The sequence below is a fragment of the Stegodyphus dumicola genome, chromosome X2 (genome assembly GCF_044657685.1).
Source record: "Stegodyphus dumicola isolate Sdum_Otavi_A_Nest chromosome X2, ASM4465768v1".
Classification (NCBI taxonomy): Eukaryota; Metazoa; Arthropoda; class Arachnida; order Araneae; family Eresidae; genus Stegodyphus; species Stegodyphus dumicola.
In genome coordinates, this window is record NC_140781.1 from 190,122,740 (window position 1) to 190,146,566 (window position 23,827).

General features: G+C 32.6%; 1 protein-coding gene across 2 annotated transcripts in view; it reads left to right on the forward strand.

Annotated features, from left to right (window-relative positions):
• dsd (attractin-like protein dsd) overlaps positions 1-23,827 on the forward strand; it is a 185,058-nt gene that overhangs the window by 64,519 nt on the left and 96,712 nt on the right. For both annotated transcript variants that reach the window (XM_085809220.1, XM_085809219.1), the window contains exons 11-15: positions 43-107; positions 261-407; positions 5,284-5,402; positions 18,152-18,290; positions 23,561-23,770. In XM_085809220.1, the coding sequence (XP_085665346.1) occupies positions 43-107; positions 261-407; positions 5,284-5,402; positions 18,152-18,290; positions 23,561-23,770 (680 nt within the window). The remainder of the gene's footprint in view (positions 1-42; positions 108-260; positions 408-5,283; positions 5,403-18,151; positions 18,291-23,560; positions 23,771-23,827) is intronic.

The following is a 23,827-nucleotide window of genomic DNA, read 5'->3' on the forward strand; positions in this document are numbered from 1 at the left end:
TTTTCCTGTTTTTTAAATGCAATATTATTTAATGTTTTTTAGATCAATGTATGTGTTTGGTGGATTTAATGGACAGATGTTAAGTGATATACAAAAATTGACTCCAGGTATTATTGTTGATTTGCAATTTTTTAATTAGTATTTTGTGATTTTATTATTTTATCATAAACTTAGTATATGAGATTCCTGTATGAGAGGTAGGTACCGAGTATCATGTTTGTAATTGCATGTTATCTTATTTTGTTCCATTAATTTGTTAGGTTCCTGTGAAAAAAATGCCAACAGTGGAGCTTGTGAGAAAGCTGCACCTGGAATTAAATGTGTATGGAATTTTGAAAAGAAAATATGCCAACCGTTTTCTGTAACTTCAAAAGTAGCATCATATCACACATGTTCTAAAAGAGGAGGTAAAAATAACTTATGCTTTCAAAATATGTAATGAAACATCACACTATCATTCTTTCTATTATTGCATTAATTATTTTACTGCATTCAGATTTAGACATTCTAGAAAACTTCATCGAATATTAATTCATTTCATTATGAATTTAAGCTTTCTAATTCTGCTTATAACCTTTTGTAAATTCGACTCATTCTTGCGGTTTAAAAGCGTTGGTCAACAAATGAGATCCGGTTCTAAACTTCTCTTCTAGACATTGTAAACTTCTCTTCTAGTTGATGCCGCTAGCTTTGTGGGGGTAATTTTGTGCATCAAATTAGAAATTATTTTTCAGTTAAAATTTTAAAACTTTTAGAGATGTAATTTATAGTAGATCTCTTTGTAGTTGAACAATATTTTAGGATTTATGTAGTTTTTATGTACACTAAGCCACTCCAAGAAAGGGTTGATTCTAATTGACTAATTGGCAAAATTAAGCTTGCATTTTTCCCTTTAAAATGTGAATATGATATATATTAGAATGATGTATTGCATTATACTAACATATGTCTTTTAACACAAAATCGTTGGCTAATCTTTGGAATATGGTAACAGGTAGTTTGGCAAAATTTTGGTAAGGCGATAAAGGTTACTAGCTAGGACTTCAACAGTGTACATGGATAAAGTCAAGAGTGTGCACAATGCCATTTTTGTGCAATTCTGGCATGTTTTTTTTAAGTGAAAATAGGTCGACGTGTACATGGATGATACCGTATATGTGCAGTTCTTAAAAACGCGGCAAGCAGTGGGCGATTCTGCACTTTCTCCCAATTTTGCACCTAATCTTCATGATTAAGCACTTTTGTTCCATAAAAGTTCTAGCATAAGCGTAATTCGGCCAGCAGATTGTTGGAAAAAAATTTTGAGGAAAAAGAAAAAGTGCCTTTACTTTGTGAAAACAAAATGGTGTACAAAAAAAAAAAACTATCAGGGTTGGTCGCCAAAAAATCGCCAAATTACCATAATCTGAAGATTAACCAAATCCTTTTTTTTTTTTTTTTGAAATTCCAAGCTGATTTTCCCCCATATTTAAATTATGTACCTCAAATTGTACAGAAATGCCAGTTTTCGTAAAGATTTTAGGAGTATTCTTATGTGTATATTTTGCATTAGATTGTTGGTGCTGAAAATAATTTTACTTGGCTAATTTGTAATATACAGGGTAATTATAATTAAAGTTGCAATTTCAAAAAGCTCTAACTTTAAAACCACAGGTGAGAATGACTTGATATTTTACCAGAACAGTCCTGAGGTAATGGAAATTTGTTTGGCGAAGGGAAAAAATAGTTCCAAAATTTGTCGATAAATGGCGCTGTCAGTGTTCACATAGCTGTTGTGGATGTATAGCCGAAAGGAAACAATAAGACTCCCAGGGTTAACAACACTCCTCCTTTTTCTGCTGCTAATTGGAAGCTCAAAACTGCATGTTCCACAACAAATTGGAAGGTATCTGTGCTGATGCTATGAATGTGGTGCGAGATGCTAGCCTTGAAATCTGCCAGATTTGCAATCCGCCTACTGTAAACAACATTTTTCAGATATCTCCAAAGCCAACAGTCACACGGGTTTAAGTTGATACAGCATGGCAGCCACGCTGTTGGAAAATGGCGGCTTATAATTCTATCATCTTCAAAATGAGTGATCAGCAGCAGCTTCACACAGGTAGCAATGTTCGAAGGAACGGTATCTTGCAAGAATATCGTGCGATCCACACATTGACGTTGCTGAAGTGCTGGATGGACATGGTTGCGCAAATGTGCTTGATATCCAGGGAGGTTAGAAGACATCTAACCTCCTTGTTTATACTGCTTGCCTGTAACTGTGTAGGTAACGGGACCCGCGGGAGTGATCTCCTGAAAGACCGATGATGTACCACACAGTGACCTTTTCAGAGTGAAGAGATAGTGGTTGTAGCTGGAACGGATTCTCGGTTACCCATATCCTGCAGTTTTGTGTATTTACAGAACCTTGCAAATGAAAATGAGGTTCGTCAGACAACAGAATGTTCCAAGGCCATTCATTATCCACTTCCATCTGGGAAAGAAATTGTAGTGCAAATGATTCACTTGTTTCCAGGTAAGCAGGATTAAATTTATTTATAATTTTCAGCCAGCCATATGTGGTCATTGGGCCGGATTTTATGTCTTTTAATGTCCGTAACTTCCTGATAGCTGTTAATGCACAGTTATGATTCTGATAGGAAAGCTTCTCAAGAAGACCATGATACTTGTTTGTTAGAGTCATGATTTTTGGAAGCACTCAAGCAAAATGTTATGTGCGTCGTTAGTTTTCTTTCCTTTTTTCTCTTAGCCATGTCTGCAGTGTGCAAGTTACGGCTTATTAATTTTTATACCAATAGCAATGTGAACTCTGACAGTGCCATTTATTGGTATATTTTGAAACTATTTTTTTTTTCCTTCTCCAAACAAAATTCCATTGACTCACTTTTATTCTAGTAAAATATCAAGTCATTCTGACAAGATGTTTTAAAGTTAGAGCGTTTTTAAATCGCAACTTTAATTATTAGTAGTAGAATAACCCTGGCTTTTTCTTTTTAAATTCTTCAGTGAGTAACTGTGATGGCTTTAATGGAACTTTAAAGCTTGACTCACTAATTTTGTATCTTAATCACAATGTTTTGTTGTTTAAAAGAATAGTAAGTTTTTTTTAATCCGTACATTAAAAAATAGTTAAAATGTCGGAAAAATATTGAGTTTCTTTAAATAATAAAAAAAAAAAAATTAAATAAATTGTATAATTTCCTAATAAAATGCGATACTTAGGTCATCTGCAATATCAAAGATGTGAAAGATGCAGAATTTGAATATGACAGCTAATGAAAGCTTGTCATGAAAGGGTGCAGAGAAGAAAAATATTACTTTAAGTTAGGTTTTAAATAAGTGGCAATAGATATAAAAGTTCCTTGAACGTTTTCTGTTATATTTATGTTTGAAATTTTGTTATTAACTATTAACACAATTATTATTTATAATGGATTTCTATTTTAAAATAATGAAGGCTAACAGGGACTATATCTAAAATGTTACGGGGATCATCATTTTAAGATGACAATCACTGAAAGTGACATATTTCTGAGAAAACAATTTAAAATTGTCAATTATCTTGAAGTCTAAAAACTTTAAATTGCATCCTCATGTTTCACTGAAGAGTTTACTATTAATTATTGAGAAGTTTAAAAAGAATTGAACATTAAAAAATAATTGATTGATGGCTGTCATGCAAACATTTTGGCTGTCATCTTAAAATATTGTCTGTTACTGTAAATGAATACTGTAAATAAAAATGTGATCTATTTTTTATCATTTTAAAACTAAATCTTTACAGTTGTTAAATAAAATTTAAATTCAGCTGAAATATAATATGAATTTCAAAAATTCAAATCTTTTTATCATTTCTTTTCTAAGCATAAAATAGCATACAGAGAAGAATTTCAAAGTATGAAAATGTATTACCATTTTGATAAAATTGAAAGAACTACATGTGGAGAAGTTTGGCTTCGGTGTATTGCAGGACATTTTTATTAATACCACTTAGGCTTCATTTTAAATGCAGACAAGAAGTAGAGTTCAAAATTTTGCACTCAGTGTGCATATACATATTTGCATAATGTATCAAAGATAATTGCGTAGTTTTTTACATAAATTTTATTTATTTTTCCAATGGTATAAAGTAACATTTATTGCAAAATATTATAAGAAGTGCAAAGATAAATTCTAATACTTCATTTTAAATCAAATATTCAATATAGCATTAGCAATGCTATATTAGTTGCTATTAAAATATAGCCAAGTTGCTATTAAATATAGTTAGTTGCTATTAAAATTTCAGGGACTTTTGGCTAATTTTAGATGCAAAATTGAAACACGTAAAAAAACTTTGGTTCATTAAAAAGGGGATTATTTTTTTGTGACAATGTGTGTGTTAGAACAGTATGTGCATAAGTCTAATATATGCCCTAGACATACTTTTGTTTGTATGAAATATGAAAAATTAATATGTTATAAAAAATTAAATTTGAATTCTCTTTCTCTGCTAACTGGAAAGGGAGATACAGAATTTAACCTTTTCTCCATGTAGTATTTGTGTGTACTGACTGATCTTAGTATTTCCATTGATGAACTTGTGGTGCAATGTGTGTGTATTTTTCATTTTGAGCAATAAGTTAGAGCATTTCACTTCATTCCATCCCTTTTCTTTTCTGAGTGTGTTAAAAAATTCTGGCAAAATTGTTCAAACTTATACTTTAGATCTTAACCTTGTAAACTCTACTGTAGATATTAATTTTATAATGCTATTTTTGAAATTCTCTTTAAACTTTCCAATAAAATTTTTTTCATTGTGATCACAGCTTACAATAAACTTTAATTTGCAGAGCAAAATCAAGCTGAGGTCTTAAACTCACATCCTAAATATAATAGACTGTTAGCCGTTTTCATTAAAAAAGTACTATTTAGTATTCCTTTCTGTGTATTTGCTGTCCATTTTTTTTCCTTTGTTAAAAAATTGCAAATGATGTAGACTGCTCAAGAACACTTCAGATTACTTATGATTGATCATTTGTAAAAAAATATGAATTATTATTTTGTTTCTTTTATAGCATATAAAATTTTCTGATATACATTATTATGAAAAGAATAGATTTGTTGTGTATGGTTAAAAATGGTCTTCTGTTTGTAATTAATTTTCTTCAGCTAACTTATAGCAGGTAGAAAATATAACTTTGACCAGAAATGTATATATTCTTAAACTTTCAAAATAAGTATTTTACTTTGTTTATTATCAGTAACTTATATTTGTGTAGACTATTAAATCTTTTGTTATAGCAAATGTTACATCCTTGTGTGGTCGGTTAACTTCATGTCCAAGTTGCTTGGAAAATACATATGGATGTGTGTGGTGTGGTTCATCTTGCTCTCATGGTCGATGTGGGAATAAAATAAAGGTAAATGTATGACCTTTTTATTTTCAAAGGTATTGGACATTTACTGAAGTTTCATTTTTGAGGAGTTTCTTAGCCATATATAACTTTGAGAAAGAATTTACGTAGTTACATTTTGTATATATTAACAATTGTGAAGCTATCCATTATTAAATAATGTGTAACATTTTATTTTTGTGGTGTAAATCAGAGAAGGAACTGTTTTCTATTAAAGAGAATAATTATTTTCTTCTGTTTTGCTGTTGCACTTTAGTTTCTAAATTTCGTCATAACCTTTCTCACTTTGTTGAAATTTGCAATGAAATTTCAGGATTAAAAAAAGTACAGGAATTGTGCATTTTAATATGTGAGAAAAAATGTTAACCACCATATTTTATGTGTTTATGAAATATATTTTGAGTTTAGAAAACTGGCCCTTAACTCATTGTATAAGTATGTTTGGTAAGAAATATATAAAGCCCACATGCAACTGGGCTGTTGCATAACCATTATTCTGCATTAGTAATATTTCATGTATGTTATTACATTCCAGTTGCTGACAAACATTTTTTAATGTGATAATACCTTACACAAACATTCTATTCAGTTGCTATAGTCATTAGTAAATGGTAAAGTTAGCTCTACATTTAAAGTGATAATCACTGCATTACCATTCATAATTTTCCCCTTTAACATGCTCAGATTATATCAGCAGCATTGCAGTGTTTTTAAGTATAGCAATAGTTAATGCAGCGAAAAGATTACTGTTTTAATATTGGGAATAAAACACATCGAAGTTAAGAACAGAATACAATTAATTGAATACAGTTCTGTTTTCTCAAGCAGAGTTTAGTTAATTGTTAATATACAAGGTGTGGCTATTAATTTCCAGGACTGCTCTAATAACATCAGAAGAGATGATGTGAGAAACGTAATCTTTTAATATGTTTCGAAGTAATCCCCCACCTGCTGTAATACACTTCTGTGCTCAGCTGTATAAGTTGTGGAAACAACTTTTAAAGTCCTCTTTCGAAAGGCTCTTCAATGTCGACATCACGTTCTTTTAGATGTCTTCAACATCCACAAAGCGTGTTCCTTTGATCACAGTTTTGAGTTTGGGAAGTAAAAGAAGTCTGCGGGGGGCAAAGTCAGGAGAGTATGGCGGATGGTGCAGCTCCACAACCTCATGTTTGGCCAAAAACCTTTTCACTGGCAACACAATGTGGGTGCAGGCATTGTCATGCAACGTGACGTCGACATTGAACAGCCTTCTGAAAGAGAACTTTAAAAGTTGTTTCTACGACTTATCCAGCCAAGCACAGAAGTGTATTACGGAGATGGGGATTACTTCGAAACATATTAAAAGGGTACGTTTTTCACATCAACTGTTCTGGTGTTATAAGAGCAGTCCTGAAAATTAATAGCCACACCTTGTACATTTTCTCTCTTTGGAAAAACCTACTGTAAGCTAATAACATAAAAAACATTGAATAAGAAAGGAATGTAGTATGTCCAGGCAGATTTTCCTCCTCTTGAAAATCAATAAGAGAAAATTATATGAGGATTATCTTTTCTGAGGGAATCAGTTATAGGAAGAACTTAGTTAATTTGAAGGTCTATATGAATAGTTGTACTTGCATAACTTTGTTCTATATCTGAAAGAAAAATCATATATTCATTAGCTTCAATAATATGTTTTATCACCAAGCATACTTATGTCATACATTGCTGTCACAAATCAGAGGCTTCTAAATTATATGTACAAAAGGCTAATGGGTATATGTAAGTAAGTATGGTAATCCCTTGCTCATGTAGATGGTGTGCCTAGTGTTCTAATATTCACTTCAAGGTCACTTTTTAAATTCTGAGTATCACTTTTAGTTGTAGACTGTTTCTAAGCATGTTTTTATAATAAGGATGTCTATTTTATGCCATTATGCAGGAAACTTCTGAGTGTTCAACCAGTTTGTTATTGAATTTTACTTCTCATCATTTTTTGGGGGGATGGGGGTATATTGAGAACCATGTCAGTTTTTTTTGTTGAGAAAGACATGAATGTCACTTTGGTATATTATAAGGGTTGTAAGGATAAGTTCAGAAAACTCCTGTCTGTATTGCTGAATTTTTGACCTGCACATAGCTGAGTTCAGGTGTACTTTGTTTTGAAGAAAAATAATTCCTGACATGAGGGATCTTTGTTGTGGATTCTATATAACCTCAAGTTTGAAGGCATTTCATGGTAATTATCACTGGTATATTTGGGTGTTTTAGCTTGATGTAATCTACCAAAAGTATACCTTTTCATTCAGAAAACAGTGTCTAAATTCCTTTGTTGGCTTTGATTGATTATTTTTTTTAACTATTATTTATTTATTTTTTTGAAGTTATTAGTGCATGGATTATGGTTTTGCTTGAACACTGATATAAAAAAATCCATGTTTCATCACTAGTCATAATATCCCAAAATGGACAACTAGATGTAAACAGTTGGTTTTTTATATGCATCATCAGCATTTTATAAACCCATCTTTCACCCAATCATTTAGAAGATTTAAATTTTCAGTGACAGTTCAGTGTTCCATATATCATGAAATTTTTAGAAATTCAATAGCAAAGGCACGGTTGTGAAGTGCTATAGCTTCATGTACTGGCTTCCTTAAATTCACAAGACATTGTTTTTCTTTTGCACATTTCTGTAGGCTGATAAATTTGACTAAAAAATATGACTTTCGGCAACCTTAAGACTTTCCTTGAGAAATAAAATCAGGGGTAGCATGTCTTAGCTGGTGGTATTCTTTATTCTTGAAGCTGTTAGTATTAATTGCCACTTAAGTTTTTCTTTCAGTCAGCCTTTTTGCAGTATGACACAATAGTGTTTGTAAGTATTGTAGTAAGTTCAGATTAGTAATTTTTATAACCGCAGAGGTTCCAGTAGACTGAAATTAAAGGTATATTTAGATGTGATAGGAATAGATAGAATTCAACATAAAAGGTTTGGCGTAATAAAACCACTAACAGCAATTACAGCTACTAAGCTTACCTGCAACTAATGCAGTTCACTTAACTGCAGTGTAACTTACACACTCTCTAAAATACTACAGAACTCGAAATAAGACTAACTGCCTCCCAACTTAGTATGCATAATTCATTGAATTCTTTAATCAGTAGTGGTTCATATCACAGACCTGGTGAGCTACGCATTTTTTCATACATCTTTAAAACATGAAATCATTCTGTTAACATAGAAAAAACTGATTCTGCGATTATATCAACAACAGTAATAGGTAACGGTTTTAACATTTGCAATTTAAACATATCCATGTTAATACACAATAATGGAAGAACATATTAGCACTCTCATCTCACACTTCACTTTAAAAACATCAAGAATCATAACTCTGCAAATTCATGACAAGCATGTATCTGCATGCTTATGCATCAGAAACTGTAAAACAGAATCTGCACTGTTTAAATACTACATATATGTTAATATTGTTAATATGCTAGTTATCCTTCTAGAACAAAATATTCCATTACAAGTTACAAGGTTTGTTGGCTAGAATAAATATTATGATTTGAAAGTGCAATATATTATTTTGAGTACAGATTTGCAGTTTGTGTTTAGAACTAATTGAACACCTTTTAAGGTTTTTCATGGAAGTACGTTATGCTGCTCTCCATGTCCTAAGTGCTAAAAGCAGCTGCAAATGGTTCTGTAATTCTGTTTGAAATGCATTAAAATATTCAGATACATATACTACTATTTCGAAGAAGCAGAATACCTAGAATAAACATAGCTACAACTTGTTTTTTCCAGGTTTTGTAGAATAGGCAGTACAGAAGAAATAAATTAATAATGACATATTAATTTATTTCATTATTAATTTATTTCTTATTCATTTAAAATTAATTTATTAATGAAATGAATTAATGAAACATTAATTCAGAAGCTGTGCAGAAGCTTTCAGGCTTAAAGTATAACCTTGATATTTTAATAAGCACATTGTAGCTGAGTAGGAGTTTAATATTTGTTCAGTATTAAGTAAGAATATTTGCACTTTATGTAAGACAGTCATATAATCATGCCAGTGATTTTTAACAGAGGATCCATTACACAACAGAATTGAGTAACTTTAGCCACTTCTCGGGTTATCTTTGTCATCTCAATAACACATTGCCAAGCTGCTGCATTAAATGTCTTGTATCATTATCTGAGTTGTACATCATTATTTTTGATAAATCACTGTTTTTTTAAGTGAAAAATGATGATTATGTGTGTGTCTGCCACTAATGAAGCAAGAAATGTTAAGAAGATTGTATTCACACTCAGCATATGAATACAATGCGAATAAGGAGTATATTTGTATAGGACTATTGGATTGTACATCAACTTAACTCTCATAAGTTATAGTAGTCACAAGTGTTAGGTACTTCAATATCATTCTGCAACCATTTGCACTTCCATTCTTAGCACATGTCCCTGGGGTAATTATCCATCCAGATACCGCAAACTCCTTATACAATGGTGTAATACAAGCAATCTTCAGAGTATACAGTGTTCCACTTTCTTGACTAACTAGCTCATGTCGTTTATCCCTTATGCAACATGGATTAATACAGCATGGATGACTGTTTCTTAATTATTAAAATTTTAAGTAATTGTTACAGATATAGATTAAGCAGTTCAAGCTAGAGTTATTGCTCTGAATACCAACTATATCAACATACATTTGTTTGCAAATTACATGTATATTGTTTTGAAATGCAAATAATTTGTTTTATATTGCCTACTTTATGTATCTTTTAAAATGAAGTTGCAGCTACATCCATTCCAGGTGATCCTTTTTAATTTTTAGCACTATCATCTATGTAATTTTGTATAAGCATTTGTTTTATGTGTTTTATTCCCTTAAAAGCAATTGATTAAAAAAACAGCTTTTAAGTGCTCTACGGGAAAAAAATGCAGTTATGATATTTCATTTAAATCGTACAGATGTTTATCATACGTTAATGAACTCGTAAATATATTTTTCCATTTGAAAGAATTATTTCACTGGTTAAGCTTCATAATGCAAATTGTATATATATGCAATTAAACAATAAGCAGTTACTCTCAGATAACTTATGCATGTAAGCATAATAAATTTTTATACATACATCATCAGCCCAGTGGCCTCAAACTGGCAGTCCACATGCAGTTTCTGTATTAATTTTATGAGGCATGTGAATGCATTTCCTGTAAATTATTACCATTAGTGTGACCTAAATCATTATGAAGGAATTTAGAGAAAGGTTTAAGATTTTAATGATTTCAAGTCTTAATTTTACTTTGTTTTCATCAACATTGAAAACAAACATGAATAGCTCTGCAGAAAATCTACAAATGGAGCTAATTAATTTACTCTGTGATATAAATCATTTTCAAAGACTTGAAGACACAGATTTCATTAACCTTTTATTTTTACTTTTCGCTATAGATAGATATCCTCATTTATGAATTTTTGCAATGAGAATGAATAATCATTTTGTTTGGGAATGTTGAAGTCTGGAACATAGGAAATGCTAAACACCATTCTGACTCCAAGAAGATTAATATTTATGTACATTTTTTGGATATAGACAGAAAATCATTCATTGTTCTATTTCCTGTCGAAGACTTATTGTTGCCACTCTGGTGAAAAGAAAGTTGCATGTGAGAAGTTTCATAGATTGTGCTTCATTAACGCGAATGATGTCGCCACAGTGATAGCGTTATACTGCGTAATCTTTCAGGTATGCAGGAAATCTCACTCTTTGTCCAGCTTTTGTGTTTCTAGGATGAATATCTTTGGAAGAATCATTGTTTACAGTAAGTGGGTGAGATTTTGGAGTTATCAGCTTCATGTGTCTGGAGATTTGCTGTTATTTCATCTTTATCTATCGACATCCTTTTAATTTTACCTGAAAAGTCCACATCGAAAAATTTCTCAAAACATTTTTTAACTAAATATGCTCCGAGATAGGGTGGTTGAAGAGAAGATGAAATTATGTTATTATAGATGAATATGTGTGAAAAATTTAATAAGGTCCTTGTGCACAAAAATTGGTTTTAGGTTTTGGATGTGACTTTGCAATTTTTGTATAAAATCTGAATGTGTAACAGTGGAGACATAACTGAAAAATTCTCCAGGCAAACAGATTGGTGAACCATCAATTCTTGATGTAATCCGTGCGCACCAGAAGCACTTTGAAATCGAAACTATCACTCAATCCACTGTCGAACTCGGGGGGGGGGGGACTGCGGAACTTTCAAAATGGGTAAGTAGCTGCTTACGACGCCGTATGTAACATATATTCGATAAAAGGTGACTATTTATAAAGTGCGTATAATGTCAGTGACATCTCATTATATTACATAAACATCGTATGTTCTTTTTCCATTTTACATTTCATAAGTTGAATTGTATCGCTAAACCAGTGTGGAAGTCTGGAACATAGAAAATGCTAAACATCATTTTGACTCCAAGAGGATTAATATTTATTTACATTTTTTGGATATAGAATAATGCAGACAGAAAAATCAGCCATTGTTCTTTTTCTTGTGAAAGGCTTACTGTTGCCACTCTGGTGAAAAGAAAATTCCATGCGAGAAGTTTCACAGATGGTGCTTCATTAATGCGAATGATGTCGCCACAGGGAACACATTTATGCAAACAGTCCCCTCCTTTCTCCAAAACATACTTAAAACTTAGTAAGTCTAAAAGAATGATTGATGAATTCATGATAAAGATATTTTCTAGTAATTTTTCTCCCAGGTTGCAAACCTTCCAAATAGAAATACCATTTTGTTTTGTAGCTGAAATTTGTGATAAGAAATTTAAAAATTCATCATTACTTACACACAGGTATGTGTAATTTTTCTATATGTGCAAAAGAAAAATTTTGTAAATAAAAAAATAATAATAATTTGTCATTATATACTCTCAGTTTATCATACCTGGAAAATTTTCGTAATTTGTGTGTGTAACTAACAGAAATTTCTTGCAGATGCCAACCTGTAGATTTCATTTAGAGAGTAAATACAAATTGTAATTTTTTTGTTTGTAACATCATTATTATTGTTTATAAAACTTTTGATAAATATTTACTAAATAAAATTTGGAATTAAGTTAAAACTTTTTGTGGAAATTTTTAATTAAACAGTGGAAATTTTTGTTTTTGAAAATGATTTTTAAAATGCTTCTTCAATACCAGCTGCCTTTTCTTGTCTTTTTTTCAGTTTCATTTAAAGATAAGAATTAGCTATAAAAATTCCATTTCTATGTCAAAATTATATACAGTTTTGGCTGCATGATTTGAAATGCAGAGGCAGTTACTTTTGTCTGCAAGAGAAAATCGTGCCTATTTTAAAATCAAACTGGTATCCAAACAAAGAAAGAATATTTTTGGCAAGAATTTATTCTTTGACTAGCAATACATGACGCTACTATCTCAAATCAGCTTGAATCGTATATGCGAAATATAGTAAAAGATAATTTGCTTATCAATCGGTTACAGAAGCTTAAAATGTTTGTAACAAAAGACTAAATGTGTTCCTAAGAGTTTACATCTTAATCCCTTTTACTGAGAAATTCTCTGATTAACACATTAAAGGCGGGAGTCGTAGCACTACGATTTATCTCGACTGTAGCTTAAAGGCGTGAGTCGTAGAACTACGATTTATCTCGAGTGTAGTTTAAAGGCGGGAGTCGTAGTACTACGATTTATCTCGACTGTAGCTTAAAGGCGGGAGTCGTAGTACTACGATTTATCTCGACTGTAGCTTAAAGGCGGGAGTCATAGTACTACGATTTATCTCGACTGTAGCTTAAAGGCGGGAGTCGTAATACTACGATTTATCTCGATTGTAGCTTAAAGGCGGGAGTCATAGTAATACGATTTATCTCGACTGTAGCTAGTGCACGGATTGGGCAATGTGATTTGCAACCACATTTCGCAATCCATGCGCCAGTTTACGTTTGTATTTAGTATGTTTTGTGGTTTTAAAAGCTGTTCGGTTGTTCAAATTCTACTTACAGTAAATTTTGAAATCCTTCAATACGGTTTCACATGAAAATAAAGATATATATACAGATGATTTGATGAACATTGAAGAGCCACAACCTGGTACATCGAACTTGGCACCATGGACTCCACGATATAAAATTGATCTGCCTGGACATCTTTCGCTAGATATCAAAAAGCGCAAATAAATTAGGATAGAAAATAAAGACAAAAAGCTATATACCCAACGAAACTGCGTAGTTTGTGCGGCACATAAAAAAAAGAAAGTTGACTTGCTTCAAATGCGAATTTTGCGTTGCACCTATTCACCGTGGCCAGTGTTATCAACATTATCACACTCATAAAAAATACTAGATTCTTCTCATAAATATGTACTTTAAAACATTTTTTGTAATTAGTGTTTAGTTCTTTTTTAATATTTCCTGTAGTTTTAAGAGTTTAAATAAACTTTTAAGTCTAATTTTTTTTATGATTACACAAAATATCACCTGCTCTAGGATGAAAAATGAGGCGAAGCGGTCGCTGCGTTACCTAGCATACTTTCGTCAAGATCCCCCACCTTTAATGTGTTAACGGAGCCCGTGTAGTGATCTCATAGCAACTGCTCTTCTTTGTTATATGTCGAGAGAACTGGACAGTAATGAGCTCTTCTAAAAAGTGTACTTTTTCTACACCTTTTGCTCGAAATGTAAAAAAGGTGCACTTTGAGCAAAGTGAACTTCTTTTTTTCCAAGTTTCCCTTCTCTGCTGCAAACAGGACAAGTTTGAAGTTGAGAAAATAATTCACAAGGATCAGTCGTGAATCTTTGTTTTAAAAATTTTGACATATTAGAATAAGTTGCTTTTTGTTTCTGTCATTGTATCTTGTAAACTCATTCTTAAAAGCAGCAGCTACAGTGTATATATTGTTTCGAATTTTGTACATAGATAGATAATTTTAGTGCAATAGTTTTCTGTGTAATGTAACATGAAAAATTTTAAAGAGACAAGCTATGCTGGAAAAGTAAGAATACAGGGAAAATTCCATTTAACAATGAGTAACTGGGTATCTCGGTAATTTGGCGGCAAATTGCCAAAACTCGCCAAACTTAGTGAGCATTTGGCGACATTTTGGTCTGGTCCCTGTATCATCATAATAGGTATTGTAATTGAATAAGTGTAATTGATCACTGTATTAGCTGTAACTGTAATTTGACCCTCATATTGCCTTCTGGTAATTTTGAGAAGCAGAAAGTACTTGAAATATCTTGGCGGCCAAATGAAAGCTATATAAGGCTGCAGAGAGCATCTGCTCTCAGTTGTGGTTACGAGTTGTTAGTTCAGCATGAATTCGAAGAACTGAGATATCACCGGGTAGCTTTCTCTTAGATGCGCTTTGCATTGCATTGTGTTTAACATTCTTAGTATTTTGTGGTGCAACTACTGATTGTACTCTTGATACTATTAAAACCTGTGTGAATATCTCTGTAGAAAATTCCAGCTGTGTGAAATATTTCTTTTCATAAAATAAATTTTATCAGACTGTCATTGGATCTGTGTGCATACAATCATCTATCATGAACCCATACGCACACAACAATATATATGTATAAATATATGGCTGAATGGTTAGAGATTAGCAAATAAGATGTTCTAAATAGATAAAGATATTTGAAAGATTTTTTCTTTAATGTCATAATAAATTCTATTAAAAAAATTGTTGCATAGTTAAATGTAATTATTCTTTTTCTTCCCTAAAGTTGACAATCGTCTTTTAAAACTTAGATTTTAAAAGTAGAATTTTATGTTAAAGGTTGCATTTTATGTTACATCCTCTGTAATATTATATTTCTGCCTGTTGCAGTTTTTTATGCATGTACTGTTATGCTTCTGCTTTTGCATTTTGTCGCAGTCCCCTACCCCCCCAAAAAGTTTAAAACTTGAAGAAGTTGTTTCTAAGTTACAAGTGAAACAAAGGAGAATGGGCTGTAATATGTTAAAAATACAACACCTTCCAATATGGTAATTGTTTACCATGGGCATTTCAGATCAGTGCTTTGTGTATGTAGTGCTTTACCGGAAAAAAATATTTTTAGTTTTTCATCTTTGGATCTTTTTTTAGTCTTTCATCTTGAAATATATTTGGAAGTAATTATACCGATGTGCAAAACTTAAGCAACAATGTAAATTTTTATCAGATAGCCATTAAATTGTAGAAAAAAGGTTCTTGTGATCAGTACAATAAACAAATAATTCAGTAGAAAGATCATGCATATACAAATATCGGGAACAAAACGTCACAAGTGACGTGAGCACATGCAAAACATATAAGGTTGGTGCACACAACTCAAGACTACAATAAGAGGAAGGACAGAGATGCGATTAAAGACATTCACTGCGAGTTCTTTCATGAAATATGACTAGAAGAAATCACCTGGATGACTTCATACATGGAAGAATGATCGGTAAGCTAGAGGAGGGGCATAGTGTGCCCAGTGTAGCTGAAGAATTCAGAATCATCAAAAATGTAATTTCTCACACTTAAAAAGCATTCTAAACCAATAGGTACAGCATTAGAAAGGTTGGTGGCCCAAGAAAACAACTGCAATGAATAACCAACAAATGGTCCAACAAACGAAGAGAGCCTGAAGCCAGTCAATGAGCACCATAGCTCAACAGCAACTGTGTACAGCAACGGGTAGACAAGTGTCAAAGGTGGTCTATTCGCCCGCCATCCTGAACACTGCATCCCTTTGAAAGTTGGCCATCAGGACCACCATTTAGAGTGGTGCAAGGAGCAAAAAAACTGGACATCTCATCAATGGAGTTGCGTCCTCTTTAAGGATGAGCGTTGTTTTAGACCACAAGCGATTCTCAATGCCAGTTAATTTGGAGAGCAGTCAGAACACAGTTTCATCCCAGTAACATCACAGAAAGAGATGGATACGGTGGTCCTGGTGATCTCGTCTAGGAAGGCATACTGAACAGGGCTCCACATTTTCGATAGAGGTTCTGTAACTGAAGATTGCTATTGTCAGGAGATGATCCTTTCCCATGTGCGTCTGTTCTGAGCTGCTATTGGAGCAGACTTTGTTTTTATGTAAGGCAATGCATAGCCACACTGAACTCCTGCTGTTCAGAACCTACTGGAAAGTGAAGACATCACTCAAATAGATTGGCCAGCATACTAGATGAGACGTACAACAACTAAAACAGATGCTGAATTAGGAATGGACACTCTTACCTCAAGATCTGTTGGACAACCCGTTGGTGAGTATGGAGAGATGGTGTGAAGCAACCATTGCAGTAAGAGGAGGGCATATCCTATACTAAGAAACATCTGCTTGTTGTTCTTATACACAGTCACGTGTAGCAACACTATGAATTCTCTAAAGCGCTTTTGTTTTGATTCCATACTGTATGCACTGTAATAATTTTTTTTCAACTATGCTTTCGTCATTGTTTACATGCAAAATGCTGTTCTCATTTTTGAATTTCATGTCTGTCAGGTGATTTCTCGTGGAGTTATGACAAAAAGAACAACTGTTGCTTAAGTTTTGCACATCAGTATATATGGTACAGTGCATGATACACTTCATTATTTTCTTTAATACCAACAGTATGAATAATATTTCACTTAATATCTACTATATTTATGTATATCATACAAATATTGCATTAAATATAAAGCTTTTTGAATTAGCTGGGCCTTTACATAACTGTAGTTAGAGCCTTTTGCCGCAAATACAGGGCGTGACTATATTTGATGTCTGGCTTATGAAGCAGAGTTATTTTTCATTCATGTTTTCTGAAATATATTCCTATCCTTTGTATATTTACTTGCATGCGATACTTTTTGTCTTAGTCTCCAGCAAACTGGTGCTGTAGTATTTTTTGCTAGGTAATGAAAAAGAATAAATCGCAGAATGGTGGCATGCATAACCATTATTCATAGTTATTGGTGCATAGGTATTGAAACAATGTCAGACAAAATTTGTGATAAAAATTGTTTTTGTAAAATGAATTCAGCAGTAGGAAGCCATGAGCATAGTGTGTGCGTTTCTTGTCAAATTCCTTATGTGCTTGAAGTGCCACTACATTCAGGCAGAGGGTTTGTTTGGTTCATATATTATGCAGTTTTCCCTTTTTTAATGACACTGAATGTTACTGATTACATCAGAATTGTATTAAATTTGTAAAGAAACTTAATGACTATTATGCTGCTCTACAATGACTTACTTGCTACAAGATGGTATCTCAGATGAAAAGAGGAATGCAGTTAAATTTTTTTGGATACTAGATCACTCTGATGGTTGCAGCTATGAAAAATCAGGCATTTCCTTTTGGAGTGGCATTTCCTTTCCTTTATATAAAGGTAAAGTATCTGTCAGCAAGTGACATATTGTGCCATGAACAGGCATTTGATGAAGCAGCAGCAGCTGGTAAACACAGCCACTTTGCTGGTCCTTTCTGTAACCCTGCAGTGCAGCATTCACCTTTGTCTGGTTTTCAGCACCTTATGTAATATAGTCATGTTTCTGATAGAATAGAGAGAGTTTGTTTATATGTGTATACCCTACATATGATGCATGATGTCTGAAAAACAAATTCTGGGATCTTAATTGGGAAAGAATCACTTTGTATATAAAATGTTTTTCATATCCTAGTTTTTTTTTTTATCTTCAGTACACATTTAATATGTTAGGAGTTTCATTATCACTGCTTAATATATGAATAATATATTGTTCTAGGAGACAAGCATGCTTGAAAGATGTGAAGTTGCAGAAAGTAGTAACTGTGATAAATTACATAACTGTCATGCGTGCCATACTGAATATCATTGTGGTTGGCAAACAGATGAAAAGTGTTACACATTTGTTCGTGAATCAAGTAATTTTATTTTCTATATTTCCTGTAAATATATGTTATTTTCCCAGTGGATTAATAAATTCTGTATTTTACTTTTCTAATCTGTCATTTTACATAATATTTAGCTAAGTTGTGGAGACATTAGGTATTTTTTTGAGGCCGGAGAGATTGAAAAATTAGCAACATCTTTGCAGGGAATCGAACCATGGACCTCTATAATACCGGCTCAGCGTGCAGAACCACTACACCACAAAGGCAAGCTAGGAAGGCAGAAGAAATACCTTATGAAGTATTTTGTCTGCATGTGAAATTTGAAAATTTTAATTCGTCATCAGCCCTTTTTTTTTCTCTTCTTTTTTATGTTATGCTGTACTTAGGCAGGAAGAATAATGTGCATAACATTTGATGGTGTTCCTGATTTATTTTTATTCTTTATTATCATTAGAGGGAATGCATAATTTTGCTATTGTAATATGTGGCCTGCTGTGTATTCTATTTTTATTTTTAATCATGTTAAAACTTCATGTGTTAGTCATACATAGGTCAAGCTATGTCATCAGTGTGATTTTTAGTGCTTGGTTTTGATGCAAGCAAAATTATTTATTTTATATATAGGTAAATATTTTCAGTGTAATTAAAGAAAGGAAAATATGAAAGGAAAAAAAAAATTTATAGCTTTTCCTATTAGGAACACTGGATAGCAAGTAGAACATTCCTTTGGAGAAGAAATGACCAGTTAACAGTGTTGATTGGTTGTTGAGGCAGATTTTCTTTCGACCATCCATTAATTGAACATCTGCACACTTTCATGAATTTTTTATACTTTTTTTTAAAAAACTGCTCTAGCTCTTAAGCTTTTAAATCTTAATGTGCAAAATTATTTTTCTTCTTCAAATTTTGAAATTTTTTTTGCAAAATGACTAAACTAATGTGATCCAACCTGTAGTTACCTGAGAGCCAATCAAATGTTTGTATGTTAGAGTTAGCGCCAGAGACATTAAAGAAAGAAAATGAATTGCATATAAATCACTAGTTTCTTAATACTCATGCCCAATGTTTTCTTTTTTGAGGAATGCAAGAATTTCACTCCTCAACCCAAAAAACTGTTGCAGACAATTTCCAGCACTTAGCCAGCACACTTGACAGTACAATAAAATGTCACCATACTCAGCATCCAAATTGTCCACAAATGAAATAAATGCTCTGAGTCTTTGGGCTTTGCCTTCCCTTATTAAATTTACAATATTTACAACAGTTTTCATTCTCTCAGTGAGCCTTAATATAATTATTTATTATTTAAAGCAGTAAGAAGGGTATTTTGTTTTTCCAAATGTTTAAAATTTTTTTTTTCCCAGTAAAAAGGGCAAGTGCCAACAAAATGAATAAAAGGGCCGCATGTGGGCCACAGGTTGGACCACGCTCTACTAAACAATGTGGCACAGCAAAATTTCCTTAGATTGTGATTTAAATAATACTTCTTGTTGTGAATAATTTTAAAAAAATGTTTTTAATTGTGAACCATATGAAATTTCTTAAAAGTATGTTTAACAATTATTGATGTATGATTAGTGTAAAATATAATTGTTTCAAAAGCTATATTCGTAATTTAATGTTAACCGTTTCAGTGGATATAAAGAATCAGTTTTATTTTCCTACGGTTGTTATTTAAAATGGCCAGACATTTGAAGCTTAATACATTCAATAGGAAGGACTAAGCTTATCAGTCATACAACTGTGTCATCATTGAGAAAGTTGCCCAGGCTGTGACTGAATTACTCAAAAAAGAAGTTCTGTCCCTATTTTGATGGAGAACATCCGTGAGGATAGATTCAAGAGTCTTCTACCACAAAACCCTCGAGGACTTAAAGCTCAATATTTTAAGTGCCCCTACTGCAGAAAAATAACATACATTTATAAATAAAATTCTTCTGATTCCCAGGCCCAAGATTTTGACATTTGTCTTCCCTACAACCAAACCATCACAGTGGCATTTTCAAACATTTTATAGTTTTGTTAAGTACGATTGTGTTTAGTAATGATACATCTTATAATAAATTCTATATTTTTTAGAGCAGTATTTGCACATGCAGTATTTGCAACCACATGAAAGTGGTTGCATAGAATTTCTTTGTGTTTCCTGAGAGGTCCTACATTTGTTTCATTCGTGGTTCTTAAAAATCCTTAATTCTATTTAAAGAAATGTGTACAAGTCACGCATGTGCCTTGAAGAACAATTTACTGTTCTTGATCTGCAATGTAAAGTTTACGCAGCTTTAAAACCAGCTAGAAGTTTTTTTTTTTTTTTTTTTTTTTTTTTTTGTTGTTGTTGTTGTTGACATGTGTGTGCTTCTCTTTGCAAGGACATAAGTAGGCATAACCAGGGGTTCTGTAATGAGAAAGAATCTGCTGAAATACAGTTTTTATGTGACATGCAGAAAGGGGACACAAAGAAACCTGGTGTTCCTCAACTTCCTTACTAATTCTTAGTCTGTGCAGATTTGCAATATTCAGAATAGTGTAATTAATTAAATCAATTATCACATTATTGCTCTTCTCTTTTTCAGCAAAATTTTTTAATTTATAAATTTTTTAAAAGTGCACATTAACCCTCTGACGCGCAGTAGTCGTGTTCTGAAACCACCAATTTTTAAATTTTTTTCTTGTCTTTCTGAAATTTTTGAGTGAAAATCGATTGCTGATCTTTTACCTCTAAATAACACAAAATGACTGCAGAATCATACATGTTTTAAGTCTTAATACTTCAGATTGGGTGCCTTTTAAAATTCGTTTTCGATGAGACAAAATAACTTCCTTTTATTAACATAAACAACTTTAAATTTCAAAAGTTATTCATTGCACATCATCATTTCTGATGTAAACAATAAAAAATTGCAATAATTAAACTTCGTATATATAAAAAAAAAAAAAAAAAAAAAAAACACCTATCTGTATTTATGGCATTTGCTTTGTGATTTCAGGGCGCGACCACTGTGCCACTAGAGCATTGTGTCAAAATGCTCACAATCCTCTAGAGGTTCGATGCTCGCGCCTTGAAATCACTGCTCTTCACAATGGTGTTTGCTTGCTTTTCAAATAGGAATATTTATTTTTAGCTGGATATAGATATGGGGCTTTGAAACCACAGAGTTATTTTATTACTAAACAATACATGCACCTGCCCAGTGAAAAGGTCTTTCTTTTCCAGAGATTTTTCTCTGACCTCAACACGCTTCCCAAGCTAGTATTGTGATTTTATAAATTATTTGGTGTGGTTTAAATTTAATGTAAACATACTTTGCTATAATTAAAATTAGAAAGACTTTTGAGACTTTTGAGAAATGTAAATGGAAGAAATCTACCTTTTCCTCTGTTAAACATCTGGGGTTGAGAAAGGAGTTCTACTTTATGTAACTGTATGGATGGGCTGCAGTTAGTTAATGGTTGTTGTACAAGGTGAGACCGAAAAGTAAAGTGACTGATGTCATAATAATAACTGTGTTATATGTTTACACATCAATACATCACTGTCCTTCAAAGTAGTTCCCACCATCTACAATACACGCCTGACAACATTCATACAAGTTCTGGAAACTTTTGGAAAAGTCCTCCTTTGAGACTGTGTTAAGTTCCTTGCTAATAGCATCTTGAATGTCTGAGATGCTTGAAGATCGGTGTCCCTTTAGTGCTAATTTCTGTCGTGGAAAAAAGTCTGCTGGTGCAAGATCAGGGGAATAAGGAGGGTGAAGACATAAGAGAGCATTTTGTTCTTTCCACGACTGAAATTGGCACTAAAGGGACACAGATTTTCAAGCATCTGAAACATTAGTGCTGCTGTTAGCAAGGAACTTAACACAGTCTCTAAGGAGGAGTTCTTAAAAGTTTCCAGAACTTGTATGAGCGTTGTCAGTGTAGACGGCAGGAACTACTTTGAAGGACAGTGATGTATTTTATATGTAAATATATAATACAGTTATCATGGCATCAGTCACCTTACTTTTCAGTCTTGCCTTGTATACTACTGATTGATGCATTCTTCATTGAGCCAGTTTTATGAATTTCTTATTAAATTGTCTCACTGCATTGTGATAATGTGATTCAGCATTGATTGGTTTTCTCTAAATTTACATTCCAGTCTGTTCATGTACTGTCCTTGACTATGGAAGACATGTTCAGTCAGAAACATTTAATCCTCTAGCACTTATAATTAACTGGCCCATGTGATCTTTCACATGGTTGAAGGACAAGGTACCTCTGAAACTCAGCTGGTTGGCGAAAGTCTGCAAAATGAGGTATTTGGCAGATGGAAAGACGGGCCAAGTCTGCAGACCTGAACCTCAGTTATTCTTGCATCTGCCACAGGGACTGATCAGCTGTTTTGTTAACAGTATGATGACTTGCTGTGTGACCTGTATCTGCTAAGGATGATTATTATCTCCGATAGCCTCATTGACGAGTGCCATCTTGTAATATCAGTTTTGACAGTTCTATTCTCAGAGCATAACTTATGATCATCAGTGAGTGCTTTGAACATTCTGAGTCAGTGCATTGTTATGAGCGTAACAGGTACATTTTGTAACAATAAAAACCATCCTGTTTGATTCCAGCTCTTCTGTTAATCAATGAAAGTCATGCTTTATTTAAGACAATTTTATTACATTTCTTGTTTTGAACCAAAAATATAAACATATGTTTTCCCTTGATTTTGTAAATTCACATAGTGTGCATTAGGTCAGCATTTTTCATGCATTGATTCTGCTTTAGAGTGATCTTCCTAAATTATATATGTGTTACATTAAAATAATATACAATATTTAAGCTTACAAGTGTCACAATATAGTTTTTGTATTTATGCGTATCTTAGTATTATACAGCCCCTATTTCAAATAAATAATTTGTTTTAAAAATTTCTATAAGTTTTACTACTGAAAAAAAGTAACAAATTTTTATCTTCCCTCTATATCAGGGGGGAAAATAAAACTGGATTGTTCATCTTTCAGCAAATGATCTACAAGTTTAAAACTCCATTTCAGCTTTATTATGGTATGCCTATTTTCTTTCACACACTAAACTTAGTAGTGTGCAGTGGTGGCTGTTTTGCATGATTTAACAAAGTGAAAGGCTTGCAAAAAAATGCAATTTTCCCTAAATATTTTCATGTGTGATAGTAACTTTGAAAATGCATACAATTTATGGCATTTTTTTCTGCTCCAGAAATAGCGTTCTTTGAATATTAAAGTTTTATTTGTAATTCTGAAAACTTTTTGCATCTTTTTTTCTTTCTGATTTTTTAGGTAATGGTACAGAAAAAGCAATTCTGACTGATGATTACAGAGTGAAATGTGAAATCCCATGCAGCAGTAGATACACTTGTGAAAATTGTACTCAAGGCCCTTGCATGTGGTGCAGTAGTCAGCAGATGTGTATTGAATCAAATGCATATGCTGCTGTTTTCCCCGTTGCCCAGTGTATGGAATGGACAACTCAGATGACAAAATGTCGTGGTATGTAGTTTTATTAATTTTCATTCCACATCTAAAACTAAACTATAGATGGAAATT